Here is a 23,171-nt window from a genome sequence, read left to right on the forward strand (position 1 = left end):
GTGGGAGAAAACAAAGGCCGCTGTTTTCGAGATGGCTTTTGTGCCTGGGGCTCGGTGTGTGTCTAAGCCCTGTGCATTGTCGGGCCCCTCCCTCCCTCCTCCTTCCTTGGATCTATGCATCTACGATGTAGAATTGCAGCTCTCTCAAGGCTAAATCTCCTGGCCAGGACTCAGACTGCACAGTCGACCTTCCCCATCCGCCCGGAGAATTGAATGACTACCAGGAGGCCAGAAACAAAACACTTAAACGTTGCATTTATTAAGGAAATGTTAAATAGGAAAAAAAAAAAAAAGTCAAATGGTGTCACGGATATCAAGAGCACTTTTGTGGCGTAAACCGTGCAGACACGAGCTACGAATTCTACTCGGGATCTTTGTCCCGGGCTTAGCTGGAGCCCCAGCTTCCCCAAAAGACCCAGCTGGAAATGCACTAAAAGAAAGCACTTAACCCCATTCACAGTCTCAGGCTCCCCTCCCCCCACCCCTTCTCCCAGGATGACAAAAACTCTAACCCGCAGGCAGGCAAACAGGCCACTAGGGCATAAAAGACTTATCAAATATTTGTATTCAAGCAAACTAACACAGATCTCTTAAAACCACAGGTTACTATTGATCAAAGTTCCACTCTCCCCGGTAGGTCGCAAAACCCACATCTATGTTCCCATTAGGTCTAGCAGCGTGCTGTATAAACAGGTCACTTTTCCGGTCACCCGGCTACTGGTGCCGCTGGATGTTGCCCCCACCCTCGCCTTGCTCGGCCTCTCCAGCTGTCCCCAGTGCTGGGCCCACCTGCAGGTGGAAAGGGGCCTTCGGCCCGGTCCATCTCCCAGCATCTCAGGCAAACAGCCGCTTCCAAAGTTCTGCTCCCTAATCGCCCTCTTTTGCCACCTGCTGCTGAGTCCCGAAGTCTGGACGCTCCTCGTCTGAAGGCTTGCTTGGGGCCTTTCGGAGAGCGATCAGAAATGGGTCACTTTTTTTCCCCAAAGGCAGAAGTCGAGAGAAAAAAAAAAAAAAAAAACTTGACTCCGACAGGTTTGCTTTGCTCGGTCTCTGATGGTGAGGTGTGCATCGCGGCTGGCGGAGTACTGGAGGTGCCAGGAGCACCAGCCGTGGGGGACCCGAGGGCCACTCAGTAGGGTCCCACAACCACTGCCTCAACCTCTTTAGAAGGCCTCCGGTCCTTCACCAGGAAGTTGATCATGCCTTCGGATTTGATGAGTAGGTTGCAGCCAAGGAAGAAGATGCCAAAGACCACGGTGAGCGAGAGCACGCACATGACTGCGATCTGCACCACACGCATGATGTACAGGCTACGCTCGTCGGGGCCACCCTCAGCGAAGCCATCGTCGGTCACCACCGACGCCTGGGTGCAGCAGCGCACGGCGCGCTCCAGCGCCTCGCTGCTGTTGGCCAGGAAGAGGCCGGCCACGTCGGTCTGGTTGCCCAGCGCTGAATTCATCCCGGGAGCAAGCGGGAGCCGGAGAGGCGATGATCAGAGGGGTGGGGACCGGGGTGGCGGTGGAGAGGAAGGAACAGGTGCTTGACAGAGCGCTGGCTGGCACACTTGTGCGTGCGGGGCTCCTCGGCTTCCCTTTCAAAGTCCCCGGGCCGTGAGTGTCTCAGGAACCTTTCCCGGGCGTGCTGCAAGCTGGCTCGTGTGCGCCGTGTGCTGCCCGGGCAGTGCTCGTTCCCGGCGCTCGCTCGACTGGGAGCTCTTGGAACTTGGCGGGTTGGGCCGGAGGGGCAGTGGGAGGCGCGGGCCGCGGCGGTGGCCCGGCGGCTGCTCCGAGCGAATAGCGGCCCCTGCTGGTGACAGAGCCGCGCTGCGCCCCCCTAGGCCGGGAGGTGGCGGCGAGGAAAAGAGCCAACCTAGCAGGCTTTGTGGTGGTTTCTGCAATTCCAAAGGCCAGGGAGAGGTCACGAAACACTCCTGACGTGATGAACAAGTAAAGAATTTGGGGAGAAAGGCTGAAAGAGGCAGAGGACCTGGGTCACAGCCGCTCTTGAGTGTGTGTCCTTCGATGACTCCCCTCTTACCTATGAGTTGACTCTAAGTGGCCAGGTACCAGAAGGGCTGGCCAAGGCACTGGCCCACTGCCTATTCCTGACTGCTGTTTGTCCCGAGACAAGGGGGGCGGTATCCGGGAAGTTCTTTTCTTCTCACTTTTTTTTTTGGGGGGGGGAATGTGGTGTTGTTGTTACTGTTTTAAGGAAGGGAAAACAGATGAAAACATAAGAAAGCGTAAAAGAGCCACATCCCCACCCTCCTCAGAGAGCTACTGCCTGTCTAGTAAAGCGGGTTTTTCAGTGAGCTGTGAGGCCAAGGCAAGGGGCAGGGCAACGAAGGAGGTGTTCTGTGGCTCATGGGTGGAGGTGGTTGCCAAGAACAGGGTCACCTACCTCCCTCTGGTAAGGGAGGTGGACAAAGTGACCACTTCATTGCAACTTTAATTGCAGAAGAGTTTTTGGATGGGCTTCCAGTGTTTTCGTCCTTGGCAGGAAATCAGTTGTTTAAGGGAATTGCTCATCCACATCCATCACCTAGAATGCTAGCCAACAGCTGGAAGCCTCCCTCCAGAAGCTGATGCACACTCCCTGCCTTCCTTTCCCACACAGAGCAAACTGCCGGCTTTTCGGGGAGCTATGGAGGCTCGGTGCTTCGTGACTGCTGTTGGTTCCAAGCTCCAGCAGAGTCTTACAAACTGGCCAATTCGGTTTAAACTCCGGTAGATTTGGGATTATCTCTCCTCCTTCCTCTTTCCCCCTCCTCTCCTCCCCTCCCCCGGTTCTCTCCTTTCTTTGCTGCCCTTTCTTTTTATTATAATGACTGGAAATGAGAGACTGATATTCAGTCCAAACTTTTGAAAGAACACTTCTACCCATTTTTACTGAGATATTGGAGTTGTTTTGCTATTCTCTGCTCTATTGGATGTGGGGGTGGGGAGAGGCTCTGTAAGTAGCTCAGACTGTCCTTGAATCAGTCATTTCTGTGTTTAGCAATGATAGGCGTGCACAGGGCCTTTTAATTACATGACATTTGCTTGTTAAATCCCCCTGAAGAATCATCGATCCCATATTCAGGTTTCCTTAATGTCTTAGCACTACTTCATGATGCGTCCTCTCAAGCCAAGGGATCGACTTTTAGACAAGATTTTTTTTTTTTTTTAATTTTCTGGAAGCTTCAGTAAGTTCTGGATATCTAGATGCTTTTGTTATGGGGAAGAGGGAGGTGTGAACAGTAGAGAACCCAGGCCCCCAGGACTCACCCACATTTCCCTTGGGTTAGTTGCTCTAGTTTTCATGATTCAGTCAACCTTGAAGAATGTCTCCCCTTTAGTAATATCTCTTTTTTGATCAACTTTATTATTAATATATCTTAAAGAATTCTTTAAGTTTTGTTACCCAGATGATAGAATAACAGTGGCTGGATTGATAGCTAACAGTTAAGAGCATTTACTACTCCTCCAGAGGAACCAATTCAGTCCCCAGCCCATGTCAGAAAGCTCACATCTGCCTGCAATCCCAGCTCCAGGGGGATCTCTCGCCTCTGGCCTCCATAGGCGCCTTCACTCGTGTGCAAATACCCACACGAAGATACACTTACATCCAATTAAGAATGCATCCTTTTAAAGAATAAGAAGTAAAGTATATGTGAAAATTTACCAAAGAAAGTTAAGACAGAACAAAGTCACGCTGAGTGAATGGCTGAAGCAAATAGTGATTTAGAAAAGCAAATGGGCAGAGACCAGAACAGAACACGATTCCTGGGAATGTGAACAAGGCAGGTGTGGTTGGACATCGAGGTGTCAGGCCTTTCTATGACAACTCAATAGCACTGGCTTATCCTACATTTCTGAGGGCCAGGATACCAACACAGGGAGACGTCAGGGTGAAGGAGAGGAAGGCAGAGAAGGAGAGAGGGAAGGAGAAGCATAGGAGGGATCTGGGAGAGGAAGAAATGTTAGCTGAATCATTGTTAGAATACATGGGATTTTGTTGCCATTTAACAGTTATTGGCAGTGTTACTATTTTAGCCAAAAGTCAGTGTTAAAATGATCGGAGATTTATACACTGGATAGTTTTATGTCCAAGCCAAACCTCATATTTTGGAGACTATGGTCAAAGGGAGTTAGGCAACACAGATTTTATTTCCTTTCTTTCAGATGTAACTACTAGCCAGTCCCAAACTGAAGCTGAAGGCAATGCCTCCCCGCATCAGCCGGCACAGACCTATGGTTTTCTTCCTTTTATTCCCCAGCCTTGTGATTTTGTTCAGTACAATTGCTTCGAGTAGTGAAGTGGAAATGAACTACAAATGGAGTCAGATAGAGATTATTTTGTCGCTTCCTGTTAACACTGGAGAGGTCTGGGCTAACTAGAACTGTTCTTTCTTTTTATAATGACTTAAAAATTGAAATAAAGCAACAATCATAGCTATCTTTTGGTGTAGAGCTTCCCCTTAGAGTAATCACACTCTTTATCTGTTTCATATAAAGTCTTAGGAGCTGTGGTAAGGCAACCTGTAAGAAAGACCCATACAACAGAACTTAACTTCCAGGAAAATAAACCATGATATGGCAGGGGAGAGGGACTGATAATTCACTTTAAAGGAAAGATTTTGATACCTAGAAGGACTCATGTTTATATATATATATATATATATATACATATATATATATATATATATATATATATATATATATATATATATATATTGATTGCTTCTGCCTTGTTGAAGTAAGTTTGTATTTTGGGGAGCTAAATGCTTAGTATTTCACAGCGTTGTGCAAGGACAGAATCGCTTGCTCTTTCTGAAAAGTACATCTGTAGCATGTAATAAATTCTTCCAGGACATTCTAGGCCAATGTTGACGGCAGCTATAATCTGTACTTTGGATAGCCTTGAGGGAAGACCAGACACGTTCAGTTCCAAAATATTTTTTCCTTGATGCTTTGTGCATTATGAAAATATCAAGTAGACATTTAAAGAGTGTATCAGACACTAAAAGGATGTTTATTGCTTTGGGGCAAGCACTTTTCTTAAATAAATTACTCTGTATTTCACAATCTAAGTAAGATAAAGAGGAAGCGCTTATACACAGAAATCATTCATAATAACAGACTCTGTCTGAAAACCAAGAAGAAAGCCAAAACCCAGCAGTATAGATCCACGAGACACCAAAATAGATCATGAAAGGCATACTCCTAAGCCTTAGGCTGACCCTCAAATCCCCTCACAGTCTGCACATTTCTACTTCTTCCATAGTTTTAACTGTTCTCTTTATCTTAATGATATAATACTAGTACTAACATCTGGCTTGAAGAGGAAGAACCAATTAGAGGTAAGTGATTTGTTTTTCTATTTGTTTTGTTCCACAAACATCTTAAGCAAGACCAGAAGGAGGAAGGACACCAAACATTACATGCTATATTAAGGTTTCTAAGAGCACCTGGAGACCGAGTCAGTCCTTCTCAGATGGCAAGAGGTCCATGTGCACATGGAAAGGCATGACTTACTAGTGTTGTGGTGCTGGTTACAGGATGCTTACCTTCTGTGCATTTCATTTATTTATCCATGATGTGGGGATAATCCTGTGCAGGATTTTAAAAAGACTGAACCGTGAAAATAACTTGGAGAAGCGTGCAACAACATCTCAGTGAACATACATGTTAATAGTTCCTAGAGGTACATCAATGTGTGTAAGTCACTGAAACATGGAAATTTATTTCCATTTCAGGAAGCTGGAGAATGGTGCATTGTAGAAGTATTTACATATTAATAACTGAAAGGTACAGAAATTAGAACCTTTATGTATTACAGGCAGGAAGGTGAGATTGTGTAGTTAATGTGAGAAACAGTATTGTGTTTCTTCAGAAAATTAGAAGTTAGCTTGTCATGTGATCCAGAAAGTCCACATTTAGGTATATATGTCTCCATACTGAAAAGATGGACTCCAGAGAATGAAAGTAACTCAAATATCTATCAACAAATCAGGCAAATAAATAAAATGTGGTATGCACATATGTAAAGTATTAGTCTTAACAAAACAGATGATAATCTGGAGCATGATACAACTTGATGAACTTTGACGACATACCGAGATGAGCCATAACAAAAGGATAGCTATTGCACAGTAGTGTTTATATGTGGTACCTGAAATACTCATATCTGGAAGGATAGAAACTAAAATGGTGGTTACCAAGGGTTGGGCAGAAGAAATGATAGAAAGTTAGTCTTCAATGGATACAGTTTCAATTGAAAAGATAAAGAGTTCTGCAAATGTTGGTGATGTTTGCATAATAATAAGAACATACTTGATGCCACTTAATTATATACATGCAACTGTTGCAATGGTAAGTTTTATGGGCTTTGTACTTTGTCCTAATAAAAATTCTAAATATTTTAATTAGAGTTGGCATAAACACATGCTGTTTGGAAACACTCTCTTGTATCATCTATCCCTTCCATAGCCTGAAAATGTTGCCCTAGCAATAAACATTTTCTTTCTATCTTTTTTAATGTTTCTTGTGTCGTTATGATCTTATAACTTGTTTTTGTTCTTAATTCCAAAAGTGTTGTTTCACGACATTAAACACTTGTAGGCACATTCCAAATGAAAGTCGTTCTTATATGAACATACTTTAACCAAACCATGTTGTTTGAACTAATGTCTTTGGACAATGTGTTGATCTCAAATATTTTTATAAGACCCCATGGGCCACCGTAATTGGCTGTTTTCTGATATTCCTTTCCAATTCCTGGAAGACAGGGACTATCTCTTAGTCCTACCTGTCTAGGTAGTATTATACACATGAGGTGCTACATAATGTTTTCAAAGTAAGTACAGCAATTATCATAAAATATTTGAGGAAAGGAGACATAATTGAAAGCTAAGGAAATTGAGCAGTGAGGGTGCTAGCAACTTGCCCAGGGACATCTATCACTCTGACTTAACATTTTTCAACAGCAGAATAACAGATGTGCATACAGCAAATTTTGGACTGTTATTGTACAATATGAGTGCATAAAACAGAAACACTGCTTCTCTTGGTTGTTATCTGGAAGGAGGTGACTCTCATTGTTTTCCACAAGTACATCTACAGTTTGCAGAAAATGAAAGCCTTCCTCTGTTCAAATACACAAATCTATGCTGTACACTATTGTAGAATGTGTTTCCCTTCGTTGCTTCCAAGATGATTTCTCCTTCATGTTTTTATCTGTTTACTGAAGTAAAATACAAACATTTGTCTGGTAGAATTAGAAAATACAACTCTGCCCCAGATTAATTGAGCTGAAGCTGAGAAATTTGAGAAATTGCATCTTTCATGCCCCCTTGAGGCCACCTGCTTCTCTCCTGCTGAAACTGTTACTCTCTTGTTTCTTTAATGTGGGAAAGGATGCATTGATGTCATGAAAGACTTTAAGCAGTTCAGAGGCTTTTTCACCCTAAACCATGTGTACTTTGAAAAGTAGGCAGACAATCAGAATGAAATAAAGACTGAATTCTGTGAAGCAAAAAAATAAAGTCTGTGCTGCACATCTAAAGACAGAACGTCATGTGTCTGTGGTGTATCATTTGGAAAACTGGACAGGCTCAGTGGTCAGGGATTTTAGTTGGGCTTGAATGAGTTATTATATGCATTCTTATCCCATTGGAATTGTATTAACATTGGAATGGTATAACATGGAAGAACATTATGGTGACTGCTTATCTCACAATCACCTGTACTTGAGCATTAGAGATAACCCTGATTCCAGAGACTCACCAAGGTAGCACAGGGATGGTGTGCATGCAGCTTGCACAAAAGAAGTCAGTTATCAACAATGTCACTGGTGAAAGATTCAGAGAAGGCTTTCAAATAAAGAAGAGGAGGGCACTTGCTTTAATTTTTATTTTTGCCTTGTCTGGCTGTTTTTCTTCTTAACTAACTTCAATAAATAATAATGTGAAATATCCATTAAGCTCAAAGGGGTGATTAGACATATTCTGTATATTTCATAAGGTAAAAGATTAAAATTTTAATTAAGATGAGAGCTGACACATGCCATATTATAAAATCTTGAGATTTCCTATTTTAAGTCCTAGATTTTAAAAAAAAAGTCAATGTTATGATGTATCAAGTATCTAACTATTGAGAATGAGATATGTTAATTTTATAACAAAATATTTTCTACGTTCTACAGAGCAATACCGATAAAGACAGCCTGATACTGGCATAAAAACAGACAGGTAGACCTCGATTAAAAATAGAGGACCAAGAAATAAACCAACAAACCTATGGTCACCTATTTTTTTAATATATCTGACAAAAATAAACATGCAGTGGAAAAAGCCTATTCAACAAATGGCACTCCAAAATGAGTTAAAGACTAACTAAAACCTTAAATATTGAAGCTGCTACAGGGAACACTGCCCAAGACGCTGGGGCCGGCAAGGATTTTATGAAGATAACTTCAATGGCAAGGGGTCTAGCCCCACATAACAGATGGGACTCCATGAAATTGAAAGGTTTTTGCACATCAATAGTAACTATGAGCTGGCTGCGATTTCTTTTAAGTAATTCTGCTTTTAAAAAAATTGTAAGTTTGTTTCACCACGAGTGCAATCCAAATCCAGAAATCATTTTTGAGCCAAAATATTCTTTGTATGCTGTAGCATGAATCTTAGAGAGTCTTATTAATAAAAATCAAACCCGCGGCCAGTTATTGGGGTGAAATGCTGGATGGTCAGAGAGACAGAACAAGTCACAGTTAACCTCACCTGGTCAACTTCTCAGCTGGTTCTCATATCGGAATGGCTCTCAGCTGAACTGTGCTGCTCAGAACCTAAAAGCTTAACCAGCCAAATGCTTGTAGTTTCTGGTCCTCATGCCTTATATACCTTTCTGCTTTCTACCACCACTCCCTGGGATTAAAGGCTCACTTTCTGGGATTAAAGGCGTGTGTCACCATGCCTGGCCGTTTCCAATGTGGCCTTGAACTCACAGAGTTCCAGAGGGATTTCTACCTCTGGAGTACCACCATTTTCTAGCCTTTGTATCTAGTGGCTGTTCTGTCTCTGACCCCAGATAAGTTTATTAGGGTGCACAATATTTTGGGGAACACAATACCACCACAATATGCTGTTGATTCAACAAAATATTTGAAATTAGGGGATGTAGCTCAGTTGATGGAGTGCTTGAATAGGATGCATAAAGCCCTGGGTTCAAGTCTCTTGGAACATGTAAAACCAGGCATGGTGACACATACCTACCTATAATCAAGCATTTGGAAGGTAGACATCAGAAGTTCAGGGTCTTTCTTTGTTATACAGTGGGTTTGAAGCTAGCCAGGGCTGTATGAGACTGTCTCAAAAACAACAAGCAAACACCATAGAAATATTTGAAGGAATATATGAAGACAGTCTAATCTAGACTGGGTACTAGAAAGGTGGTGATGAGGTCATTGTAAATGAGCTGCATCATGAAGGGTGAACGATAGAGGAGCTGGCTGGGTGAAGCCAGCCATGAACAGATGTGAGGCAACTTGGATTTTATTTTATTTTATTTATTTTATTTTATTTGCATCTTCAAGAAGTCCTATAATTTTGGAGCATTGACTTTTACAAACTGGGGAAAAATTAAAGAGTTTTGAGGACAGACTTTTATGTTAGATGGAATTTTATTTCCACTTGTAAGCCACATGGAGATAATGGTTTCAAGTGGCCAACCCAAAGAAATTCCAGATGTTCATATATTCCAGATGTTTGCATTAGAAAGAATCCACGTCGGCAACACTAAGGGGGAATAAGGAACGTGAAACTGGGAAGAGTAAAACACGTTGTACCTCAAATGCTAAGTGAATTCGTTTTGGATTTGCTAATGTCAGCATGTACAATGGGAACACTCACTTTTTCCTGCCAGTTTCCTGAGATGTGCTGGACATCGTCTTGCAAAGGGACATTGTCTCCAGGGTCACTGTGACTACAGAAGCCATTTCTACCCTGGTGATTCTTCGTTTTCCCCTGTGCTATTATTGCTCTTTTGTAATCTGTCTCTGCCTTCCAAATGACACACTCTTGCACACTGAACGGTGACTCAACCTTCTGGCAGGGTGTTCTTTTCAGCACTATGTGTTTCTCAGCAACCCATGGCTGTAATACAATGCTCCAAGGAGGGCTTTTGTAGTGTTTCAAAACCGACTTTTTTAGGCTGGTAGGTGACCCACTTTTCCTTTTGGAGTCACCAACCAACTCCATGACCTACTCTGCCAATGACATCTTTGCTGATTCGTGAACTGAATAGTCAGCAACATCTATGGAGAGCATGCCTTGAATTTCATCTCTACAGGGCTCGTTGAATGACATTGTTTAATTCATGTAAATTCTGCAGGATTGCAGGATGTGTCTGCGAGACTTCCAAGATCAGTTTCAATATTAGAAGACATAGCATAAAATTAATGTAACCTGATAGTTCAGGTGTTAGTAATTCACTAGTATTAACATGTACTTCTGTCATGAGGGTTCTTTTCTGCATGGGGTTGAGGATAGTGATATTCACTCTTGCTTTTTTTTGCTGGTACATCATGATGCAGCAAGAAGACCTCCAAACACTGATGCCTTTATTTTGGATTTCTTAGCCTCCAAAACTGTGTTCAATAAATTTCTGATTCTTATAAGTTATTTGGTCAGTAGTATCTATAGTATTATTTAGTAAAAAAGCTGGAGTACTTTTTTTTGTTTGTTTTGAGACAGAGTTTCTCTGTGCAGCTTTGCACCTTTCCTGGATCTTGCTCTGTAGACCAGGCTAGCCTCGAACTCACAAAGATCTGCCTGCCTCTGCCTCCTGAGTGCTGAGATTAAAGGCATGTGCCATCACCGTCCGACAAAAGCTGAAGTACTTTTAAATTGAATGCTTTAAAAAGAAAATCCGAAACATTCATCAATATAGGTCCACTAGGGTGAGGGATTAGAAGTGAGAAACTGTAGGGAAAGCCTAACTTTAAAGATGGTTTAAGTGTTCACATACAAAATGTTAGTTAATGAACATCTCAGTGACAAGTGGATACCTCCCTATGAATTATTGGTGAGGGAGGTTTTTGGGAGCACTGAAAACAACATAGCCATTGCTCCTGATTGTCTTCAACAACTGAACGATAAGACTATTGCTGAAGACATCACATACTTTGGTTGCAGAACATCAAGAAATCAATCTCCACATGATCAAGAAACTGTCTCCATGATAAGCTAGTTCTTATAGTGCTGAAAGGTGCCAGGCAGGCTGATGGGGGAGAAAAGACATCAGTTATTTACCCAGCACTGGACCCTGCATACTACAATAACAATCTGCTATGTTAGTTGTGCCCCCTGTGCAACAGTGGCGTGGTGGTTATGGAGGTAACTAACTGTGTTCTGTTCAAATTTGAGGCTCACTCCACAGGAGGGATTTCATGTCTGGTACTATGAACTTGGTCAAAAGCTCATTACTGGGGAAATCAAGACAAAAACCCTAAGGGTAGGACAACAAGTTCAGAAAACTCTGAATTCAGCTAAGACTATACTTTTGAGATATTTTTTTCTTCAAGAAACCTTAAATAATAGAAATGAAGCAACACTCAATCCTTAGAAAATCTTGAAGCATAGCATGAGTTTCACTTTGCACATGGAATTTCTTGCAAGTTTCTTTCTGTTTGTTGCAGCTAAATAATAAATGTGAGGATTGAATGGTGCTACATAAAATGTGGTTTTGGTTTTGTTTCACAATTAGTTACAGAAGAAAAATATAAAAAAAACCCCTAGCTTTTCAAAATAGTCACCTAAGGCTTGTTAATTTACAATATCATATCAAACCATGGCATTTTCTAGAAGTGAAAAGTATTTGGAGTCACAAATATTAAAATTTTCACATTCATTTCCATGTTTTAGTAGAGTACAAATACTGTTCTATGTGATCCCAGTACTGTAGCTGGAGAATTTCTCTCCAGCTCCCGCCGCCAAGTCCAACCAGTTCCGGAATCCACTTATAAAATAAACACACAGACACTTACATTATTTAAACTGCTTGGCCATTAGCTCAGGCCTATCATTGTCTAGCTCTCACTCTTAGATTTAGCCCATTTGTATTAATCTTTACTTTGCCACGTGGCTCATGGCTTACCAGTACTTTACATCTTCCTTGTCCTGGCGGCTGTTCCAGGCAGTCTTCCCTCTCCTTCCTCCTTTCTCCATTCTCTTTGTTAGTCCTGCCTATACTTCCTGTCTGGCTATTGGCCAATCAGGGTTTATTTACATATAGCGATATCCACAGCACAGTACTCTGAGATTGAATCAGTCATGAGTGGGAACAATGAAGGGCGACGGTCGAGGGAAAGAGAGTGGGAGATCCTAGCTGGATCAAGAAAAGAGAGGGAGAACAAGGAATAGGAGACCATGGTAAATGAAGACCACATGAGAAGGGGAGGAAGCAGAGAGCTAGGGAGGCCCACGGAGATCCACAAAGATACCCCTGCAAAAGACTGCTGGCAATGGTCGAGAGACGGCAGGAACTGACCTACTCTGGTGATGGGATGGCCAGACACCCTGATAGTTGTGCCATAAACCCCACCCAAGGATTGAGGAATCTGGATGCAGACATCCACGGCTGGGCCCCTGGTGGAGCACTGGGAGTCTAATTAGTGAGAAAGAAGAGGGTTTATATGAGCGAGAATTGTTGAAGCCAGGGTTGGATAAAGCACAGGAACAAAGAACCAAATGAATGGAAGCACAGGATCTATGAACCAAAGGCTGAGGGGCCCCCAACTGGATCAGGCCCCCTGAATGGGTGAGACAGTCATTTGGCTTGATCTGTTTGGGAGGCAGCTGTGCGTTGGTGCCGGGTCCTGGGCTCGTTGCATGAGTTGGCTGTTTGAATCCTGGGACTTATGCAGGGACGCTTGGCTCGGTCTGGGAGGGGGGGACTGGACCTGCCTGGACTGAGTCTACCAGGTCGATCCCGGTCCTCGGGGGAGACCTTGATCTGGAGGAGGTGGGAATGGGGGGTGGGCTGGGGGGAGGGGGAGGGGGGCGAGAGGGGGAGAACAGGGGAATCTGTGGCTGTTATGTTGAACTGAATGGTGTTGTAAAATAAATAAAAAAAAAGACACTTTAAATACTGCATGTCTACTTCAGAGACTTCCAATCCACATTAGAAGAGTAGCAATTCAGGAAAACTCTGCAACTAAACATGTAACTGTTAGTTTTTAATGGCCATGTGTTTCTCAAACTGCTTTATGTAATTCTTTTTGGACAAATGTCTATCCACATTTCACATACAGTTTTCTTGATAAATAAGTATTCTACAATTGAAGGTAGGAGCACAGATTAACTACCTCCAGTATAGGCATCGTTCCCAAGGAGGTTCTCTATGTTTCTTTAAGGGCTGGTTTCTGTTTGCCTCGTTCCTCTCTTAGAGTTTCCCTGTGTGGTTCTGCAAGTCTTCATATATACCTCCATGTTGGTGTCTCTCATTGTCTCTTGATGCTTCAAGTATACAAGGCATCTAGGGACTGTACTGAATCTGAAGTACATTACATTCATTAGGATTTTACAATGTTTGAGATTGTTTTATTGTCTATATCTTTTCCTTGTTGTTTTAATATCTAATGTAATATAAATGCTATGTATTTATTAATACAGTTTTGAGGAAACTATGACAAGAATAATGACTCTACATGTTCAGTTGACATGTAACACTCCTCACTTATTTCTCCATTTCTCCATCTCCTCCACCCACTTCCCTTGCACTTCAGTAATTCCTCCTCCTCCTTTTGTATCCATCTCAAATGTGCTGTTGCTTCACTCAATTCGTTCCCTAAAAGTCTATGTTTTCCCCTCTCATGTTCCCCTTCTAGTTTTCTGGTTCCTGTATACATTGACTCCCACTTAAATACACAGATTTAATATTTAGATCCTAGAATCTGCTTGTGAGAGGGAACATGGTTTTTGTCTTTTTGAACCTGGGTTACCTCACTTAATGTAATATTTTCCAGTTCCATCAGTTTTATAGAATTGTCCTAATTTTAGTTTTATTTATGGGTGGATACATTTCTATTGTGTATATGTAAGACATTGTCATTAGCCATTTGTCTATTTTAGTCGTCATCTAGGCTGGCTCTATTTCCTAGCATTAAGAGCAGAGTGGCAGTAATGTGGATATAGGGTCTATAGGGTATATGCTCTTGAGTGGTATTGCTATATGATAGAGATGTTCTGCTTGTTTTTCTGGAAGCCTCAACACTGATCTCGACTGTGGCTGCACAGGTCTGTAACACCATAAAGGGTGAATAAGACGTTCTCTTTTGCTGAAAGGAGAAGTGGACATATGCCTCCATCCCCAACCCAGAAGCTATCTCCAACGGTAACCACTTGCAAATGAAAAATTCGTTTTCTCTTACAGAGTCTCACTGGAGAAACAAACTAGTCTTAAGGACAGATGGACTGTATATGCTGCAGTGGTTGGCCAACAGAAAATGAACGCAGTGACACCTGTGGAGCCTCCTTGTTTCATAATGTTGTGTCGAGCTTTTTTTTTTTTTAGCTTATTTTTTTATTTTATTTGCATATATTTTCTTTCTTTTTTACCTTACATATCACTTGTCTATATATTATCACTTCCAGTTTATTACTTTTATGGAATTCCTGAGTATGTAAATGAGTGGGTCTCTGCATCTATATTTGTATTTTTTGTTTCGTGCCTGTTGTTGGGCTCTTTTACTTCTGTTTGTTTGTTTTGTCCTATTCTGATGTGTTATTTTATTTTGTTATTCTCCTAGTAATTTGTTTGTAATAAGAGATGGAAAGGGGTGAGTCCAGATGGAAATGGGGTGGGTTAGGATGGACGGGGGGTGGGTTCAGATGGAAGGGGGTGGGTCCAGATGGAAAGCGGGTGAGGAGTAGACTGAAGGGAAACTGTAATCATGATATATTGTGTGAGGAAAAAAAAAATCTGTTTTCAATAAAAGGAAAAAAGGTTTTTTTTTTTCTCTATATCCTCACCAGCCTTTGTTGTCATTTGTTTTCTGGAAGATAGACGTGCTGTCTGGGGTAAATGGAATACCAAACTAGTATTAATTTGTATTCATAGGTGACTATGAATATTAAACATTTTAAAATATTTTGGCCATTTATACTCCTCCTTTCCTCTCTCCCTACCTCCCTCCCCTTCTTCCTTCCTTCCTTCCTTCCTTCCTTCCTTCCTTCCTTCCTTCCTTCCTTCCTTCCTTCCTTCCTCTCTCTCTCTCTCTCTCTCTCTCTCTCTTTCTGTCTTTCTTTCTTTCTTCCATGTACTAAGTTTATTGACACATTTACTGATTAGAAGTGTGATTTTTTGTGGGGATTAGTTTTTATACTTAGTTCTTTATGGATTATATACATTGATCCTTTTATTTGAAATATGACTGGCAAAGATTCCCCCCCACACTATGTCTTTGATTCATTTTCTTGACAGTTTATTTTGCTATGCAGAAGCTTTTCAACTTCATGTAATCCCATTTGTCACTATGGCTCTGTAGTATAATTTGAGGTCAGTACCTCTAGCATTGTTCTGTTCACTTACAATTCCTTTAGCTATTCATTTCCCAGGTAATCATACCTTGTGCCAAATTGACCACTGAAGTTAATTATCACAATTACCATATTCAACACAGTCTTCATCAGGAGCTCAATGATATTCTTCAAACAATTCTAAAATGTATAAGCTGCAATAAACCCCATTCTTTTCTAGTTTGCTTTTTGTCAGGATAGTTTATCATATTAAGAAATAAAACTAGAACTGTAATGTAGACAGTTTTGCAATATTAATTCTTCTAATTTCCATGGCCATGGAAAGTCTTTCAATCTTCTGTCTTCTTCAACTTCTTTCTTCATTTTCTTAAGCTTTAATTGTAGAGTTTTTTACTCTTTATTTTGAAGCTATTGTGAATGTGATACTTTTTCTGATTTCTTTGTCAGTAAGTTTACTACTGAAAAAAGCTACTGATTTTTGTATGTAGCTTTTGTATTCTGCTAGTTTGCTTGAACTATTCATCAAATAGGAGAGTATTCTTGATGAGTATTTAGGATCTTCTGAGTACAGGTCATGCCTACAGTAAGCATAATTGTGTTCTTCCTTTCCTACTTGCATCTCTTTCATTTTTTCTTTGTCATATTGCACAAGGTAAAACGTTGAGCACTCTATTGAATAAGAGCAAAAGTGTGGGCACTCTTGTCTTGCTCCAGAATTTAGAGGAAATAGTTAATTTTTCATTATTTAATATAATGTTAGTTATCAATTATAATTTGTCATATATAGCCTTTATATTGAAGTATGCTTTACATTGAATTTTGTCAAATGGCTTTTCTGGTTATATCAAAATGATTGTGTTATATCTGTCTCTAATTAAATGATAGGAGTGATTCCAATCTCATCCTATGAAGTCAACATGATCCTGATACCAAAACACAGAAAACAACAAAATGAAGAAACCTATAAACTAAAATACTTATATCCTTAGTGAACACACTTCTAAAAACCTTAACAAAATACTCACACACTGAATTTGAAATACCATTGAGAAGATCACATGTCACAACCAAGTTGGTTTCATTTCAGGGATGCAAGGTTAGTTCATATTGCTGGTATTGTTGAATGCTGATTTTCTCTGTAGACCATACTTCTTTCCTGATTTTCCTCTGTTTATCTGTTTCCATGAGATGTATTTTTTTCTGAGTTCTTGTTTGTGAAACCATCTCCATTTCACCCCTGTGCATTTATTTCTTTCAAAATTTTCTGCAGTGCTGGCTTAGGTGTCATGATTTACCTTACCTTCTGTTTTATTCTTCTAGGTCTTGTCTGTTGATGGTGTATTTTTACTTGCTAACTGTTTCTTTCATTTCCAGAATTTCTATTTGACTGTTTTTTTCAGCATCTCAATTTCTTTGGTGAATTTTTCCATGTTTTTAATTTTTCACCACTTTACTAATTTTTTCATTAACTTTGGTAACTATCTTGTCTATTAGGTCTTGAATTGATTTTGTAACTTTGTTTTCCAGGTCTTGAATTAAATTCCTCTCTTTTTTGTTAGAGTCTTATGTTTGGTTGCTAATACTTTTGAAAAATAAGACTCAGAACTCTATTTCAAACATTTCAACTTGAAATGTTTTGTTTTCTGGTGTTGAGAAACTATCAACTTATGGGAGTGTTTGAATGGGGTGTGCTCTTGTGTTTCTTGAGTTTCTTTGATCTATTTTGCACATCTCTTGGTTTCCTAGTTTCATGATTCTTAATGTGATAAAATACCCTGATAAAAAGCAATTGAGGGAAGAAACTGTTTATTTTACTTTAAAATACCAAATTATAGCCCTTTGTTTAATGAAAGCCACAGCATGAACTTAAGCAACTAGTCACATCATATTCAAAGTCAAGAGCAGAAATGAATAAATGCACATGTTTCCTGTTTTGTTGTGCTGAACTATGTTTCTTCTGTGTATATATCAAGATCCTTGCTTAGGGAATGGTGCTATCATAATCAACTAGATCTTCCTATATCAATTAACAACCAAGACAACCCTCCACAGACATGCACCTACACTAATCTGATAGAAACAGCTACTGAAATGACATTTTCCCCCAGGTATTCTAAACTTGTGGCAAGTTAATATTAAAGCTATCCAGCACATTCAGAGTGTATATGCTCCTTTTATTACTTTCATATTTGTATTTATATGTTTTTTAATTTTGTAAATGTTATTATGTAGACGAATTTCTAAACAGTCTCATTAAATAGAAAACACAGAGCCAAATACAGAGGTATAAGCCACAGAGGTCAAAGCAATAGCCGCCAACTAACCTTAGCTTACCACCTCGCCATAGCTTCCCAAGAGAGCTTCCTTCTGTCTAACCTGTGCCTTTATTGCCTTTCTGTTCTGCCTTCTCATTGGCTCTAAGCCCAGCCACATCACTTCCTCATCCATGCCTGTCTATACAGACTTCCAGGTCTCTATGGTTGGTACTGGGATTAATGTCAGTACGCTTGGCTTGAACACACAGAGACTCCGCCTGCCATGTGATTGCATTAAGGGCATGTGTCACCACTGCCTGACTTCTGTTTATGGCTCGCTATGACCTCTGATCTCCAGGCAAGCTTTATTAACATACAAATAAAATATCACCACATTATTGTAAAATTCTTGAATAAAATAAAAGCGTTACATACCAAAATTAACCAGATTAAAAGTCTATTATAGAATATATATATTCTATATTTGTATATCTATTATATAATAGATACATTATATCTAACATCTAATATTATATTACAGTATATAATATGTGTCATATATATTTAACTGAGCCTTCTTGGTGGGTTACATTCCCTTGGATTAATTTCCATTGTGGAAATCCACTTTGATAACTACTATAATGGTTTGACAGAAGTCCCGCCAGTCTTTGGTGCAGAAGAAGAAACTATGTTCTTGAAATCTGTCCCTTAGTTTTGCCCACCAACACACTGCAATAAGTTCTCTGACAAACTTCCTGTGACCTAGGCAGCTCCTCCGTGGTATTGCCAGGGTAAGGGTATTGAGAGTCTTTTGGCTTCAGAGCCCCTTCCAGTTCTGCTGTTTCCACAGTCTGTGTGGCTGAAGGACGGCTGCTTTGATCTGGATGCCCTGCTAGGTTCCATGTTCCGCAACTGAGGTGTGGAGAGTCCCTCAGTCTCAGACTTCCCTGCCATACTTCTACTGCTACATCTACTGTGTGGCTTGGGGTGGTCTATCCGACCCTGATTCTGCACCAGGTTCCATGTTCTGCCTGCTTCCTTTCCAGAGTTCGGAAGGTTATTTTATACCGAGGTTTGCTGGGCGCTGTGCGGGGGTCAGGGATCCACTTTGGGTTTCCAGCAGTACAGATGTTCTCCCGGAGTCTTTCCTATGGGGCAGTGTTGCTAAGATCAGAGGAGCCTGCTATGAGGATGCAGGCACTGAGCAGAGTGCACATCCTCTGAGCCTTGGCATCTATTTCTTTTCTTTTCCTACTGCACTCTACTGAGCATGAACCCATCCAATGGGGCTGGGTTCCATGACTATTTCCTCTGCTGCTCCTCCTTCCGATTTTTTTTTTCCTGCTTTGTAGAAGTGGTCTCTAAGTTCATTGATGGTTATTTTCTTTATAGTGCTCTTTTTCTTCAGGATGGGAATAATTACACATTAAATGCAAACAGTGTTAGTTGATATCAGAGTGTGGTGAAGTAATAGTTAATGTAAAAGGAAAACTAAAAAGTTGCTTTGTAGTATACCTATACAATTTCTGGAGGAATTCAAAAGGAATTCATTAGTATCCATGTAATTGTCCATATACAAGCCACATGTTGCTGTTTGGCAAATGGATCTGGAGATTATTTTGTGCCCTGAGCTGATTTTGCCTCTAGAGACTCTAAGGCAATAGCTCAGACTTTAACCAATATTTCAGGTCATGCAGTGACATCTAGTGTGTGTGGAGGAGACTGTGTTGAATTCACATTCCAAATTGACTCCCAAAAGAATACTTTTTAAAGTATTTTAACTTTTTCAACTATATTTATAGAGTGATTAATTTGCTTGTATTTAAAAGCTTCAAACTTTTTTTCACAAATAATTAGAATATATTACAGATAGTATAGAAAATTCCTTTATAAAATATTTAAAGACATTTTGTAAATAAAATGAGTATCTGGAACTTGTCGAAAACCTTCTAGAGGAGTAGATGCACAGTTGTTTCTCTATAAGGAGTGCACACCACTGGCTCTAGGTGTGTAGCTGTGTAGTTACTTGCTTGCTTGGGGTTGTACTATGCAAAATTTTGGTCTCTTATATACTTCTGGATCTGAGTGTACCAAAAAGGCCTTTCCATTTTGTATGTAGAAATGTAAAGTTATCTTACAAATAAACCCAGATTTATTTCACTTCTTAAGGGTGGGAAATCTACAATGCGCAGTTTGAAATTCAGAAACAATGCCTAGCTTGCTTCAATGTCAGACTCACTTTTATCAAGATATATTTTCCCTTATTTTTATCCTTCATTATGTTATTTGACTTTATTTACTTGATAAATACTTTGTTACTAATGCCAGAATGTCTCTCATAGGAGCTGGGACTCTTTAGTGCCCCAGATAACTGAGAAAACCAACAGTATTTGCATACAGGGGAAAAGTCCTTTAATTATTAGTGATTCAAAGGAGGCAAATCTCATGGTGGTTAAGTCACAGTATTGTAGTATATTTTAATCTCATCTCAATTTCATCACCAATGAAAGAGTGATTTTCAACAGCTGATACAGGAATCAAGGCCTCTGGATGGATATTGCTTCCCAGAGTCTTGTATGAACTTTTAATGTTTTGTTATTTAACAATAATATTTCATAGGCATTAGCACTTGATCTGAAGAGCAAGCCTAAGAGAGAGCAGGAGAGAGTAGAAAGAATCAAATTCCAAAATGCAGTAGGTAGATAAAAGAGTTTGTAGTTGATTGATGCATGTGGTGGTTTGAATGAGAATGGGCCCCATAGGCTCATAGTTTTTAATCCTTGGTTCCCAGTTGGTAAAACTCTTTAGGAAGGATTAAGAGGTGTGGCCTTGTTAGAGGAGGTGTGCTACTATGTGGTAGGCTTTGAGGTTTTAAAAGCCAACAACATTCGTGTTTAGCTCCCTTTAGCTCTTACTGTTGGGTAAAGACATAAACTTTCAGCAACCTGTGCCACACTTGCCTTCCTGTTCTCATGTTCCCCACCATGATGGTCAATGAACTCACCCTCTAAAATATTAATTCCCGATAAGCTTTTTCTTCTACAAGTTTTCTTGGTCATGGTAGCTTTTTTTTCTCCCATGGCAACAAAAAAGTAACTAAGACAGAAAGTTGTATCAGGAAGTGGGCATTGATGTGATAGGCATGATCATGCTGGTGTTTGGAGGAATGTGGAAGACTTTGGGACTTTATTTAGAAAGGGGAAGTGGATGCCGGGCGGCGGCGGCGGCGGCGGCGGCGGCGGCGCACGCCTTTAATCCCAGCACTCAGGAGGCAGAGGCAGGCAGATCTCTGTGAGTTTGAGGCCAGCCTGGGCTACCAAGTGAGTTCCAGGAAAAGGCGCAAAACTACACAGAGAAACCCTGTCTCGTAAAACCAAAAGTAAATAAATAAATAAATAAATAAATAAATAAATAAATAAATAAATAAAAAATAAGAACAGGGAAGTGGTCGAATGCTTTAAGTGGGACTTAACTGAACATCCTAGTAGGAGCTTGGAAGCCAGTGGTGCTGAGAGCAACGTGGACTAGAGAGGCCCAGCTTAAGAGGTTTCAGAGGGGAACAGTAACTGGACTAGAGACCATTTTTCTGCTATTTTGACAAAAAGTGTAACTGCTTTCTGACATTGTCCTAAAAACTTGCCTGAGGCAAAATTGAAAAATAATGGATTATTTTTTTTGGCAGAAGAGATATCAAGACAGCCAAATACTAAACTCTGCCCTGTGGTTATTAGCTATCACTCTTATGCAGCTCTATAATGAGAAATCGCAAGCAGAGCAAAGAAATTTTAAAAAAAGTACAGTTTGAAGAGAAAGGAGCACCAAAAAAGGTATTATTAGTGCCAAGGCTTGTGCTGAAAGAGATAAGGAGGCCTAATTTGATAAGGACTAAAGGGAGTCTTATTCCACAATTAAGGAAAGATGCTGAATCTAGGCATGTGGCAGGAGAGTTCCTTCATGGGAGGCCAGGAGAGGCCATGTGTGAAACTGTGAATGTGAACCTGGATTGCATTGGAGCTTCCAGGATGATGGAAGTGCTAGAGGTCTGGGATGCCTGCCAGTGAGAGCTGCCTGCAGGGTGTGGAACCAGCCTAGGAGAGAAGTGTACTGCAGTCAGCAAAGCTGGAAGGGAAGAGCCTCTAAGCCCATGGTCATCAGACATAGAGCTACAAGATTTGGAGTTGGCCCTTCCAGGCTTCAGTCTTGCTTTAGTCCAATGTTTCCTCACTCTTCCTCCATTCTTCCCTTTTTGAATGGTAACAGATATTCTGAGCCATACTATACTGAAAATATATAACTTGCTTTTTGGTTTTACAGATTACAATGAAGAGATTGCCTTGAATCTCAGAAGATACTGGATTTTGGACTATTAAGTTGTTAAGATTGTGAAAGACTAAGGGAAAATTTTAAACATGGACTAGATGTATTTGATATGACCACAAGCCTATGGGGGCCAGAGAGTGGAATGGTGGAATATGGTGGTTTGAAAGAAAATGGCCATTTTAGGCTCATATATTTGAATGTTTGGTTCCCAGTGTATAGAACTGTTTGGGGAGGATTAGGAGGTGTGGCCTTATTGGAGGAGATGTGTCACAAAAGGGTAGGGTTTGAGGTTTTAAAAGTCCACAACATTCCCATTTAGCTCTGCCTGCCTCCTACTTTCAGATAAGTATGTAAGCTCTCGGTTATGGCTCCTGTGCCATGCTTGCCTTCCAGCTCTCATGCTCCCCACCATGATCGTCAGTGGTCTCACCATCAGGAGCTGTAATCCCCCAATAAACTCTTCTTTCAGGTAACTTGGTCATGGTGTCTTTTCATGGCAATAGAAGCAGTAGAAAAGTAACCAAAATAATGCTGTCAGATGTCTCTAAGTCCTGTGAAATGGCATGATTTAAATTTTATTGTAAATGGATCATTCTGTATATTATATTTTTGGCAATAGTAGTAGGTCTGGTTGTGTTGAAAGAAAGAAGATGAAGCCTGAAGGACTCTGTGCCACTGAAAGTGGTGGAAGAAGTAATGGTATTTTTTATGTTTCTTGGTCAGAATTGGCTGGCAGTTTGGATGGAAGATATAACAGTGAAGGCAGCACAAATGATGAATCCAAAACAGCAACATTTACTTGCAGAAGGACCAGGTGGCTGGAAAAATTAATTGTGGGTTACTAAGAAGGGAAGAATACAGAAGATGCAGCCTTGGAATGTGGAAATACAGAGGTCAGGCTCAGACAGGCTTTCTTTAGGAATTATACACCCAAATACAGAGGACAGTAGGAAGTTATACATGGGGTTTCAGCCTTTAGGAGAAAGGCTTGGGCTGCAAGTAGACAGTTAGGCAATTCTAGGTACTGATGGTACTTGAAGGCAGCAGGTAAGGTGAAATTGATTAGAGAGTGCACGTGG

The 23,171-nt window shown here is 40.7% G+C and overlaps 1 protein-coding gene across 1 annotated transcript; it reads right to left on the bottom strand.

The window, feature by feature from the left end:
- Positions 1–233: 233 nt before the first annotated feature.
- On the bottom strand, positions 234–1,730 carry Rprm (reprimo, TP53 dependent G2 arrest mediator homolog). The gene has a single exon (XM_028874990.1). The coding sequence runs from the start codon at positions 1,457–1,459 to the stop codon at positions 1,130–1,132; it is 330 nt and encodes a 109-aa protein (XP_028730823.1). The 5' UTR covers positions 1,460–1,730; the 3' UTR covers positions 234–1,129.
- Between the last annotated feature and the right edge of the window lie 21,441 nt (positions 1,731–23,171).

The sequence above is a fragment of the Peromyscus leucopus genome, chromosome 4, assembly GCF_004664715.2.
Source record: "Peromyscus leucopus breed LL Stock chromosome 4, UCI_PerLeu_2.1, whole genome shotgun sequence".
Classification (NCBI taxonomy): domain Eukaryota; kingdom Metazoa; phylum Chordata; class Mammalia; order Rodentia; family Cricetidae; genus Peromyscus; species Peromyscus leucopus.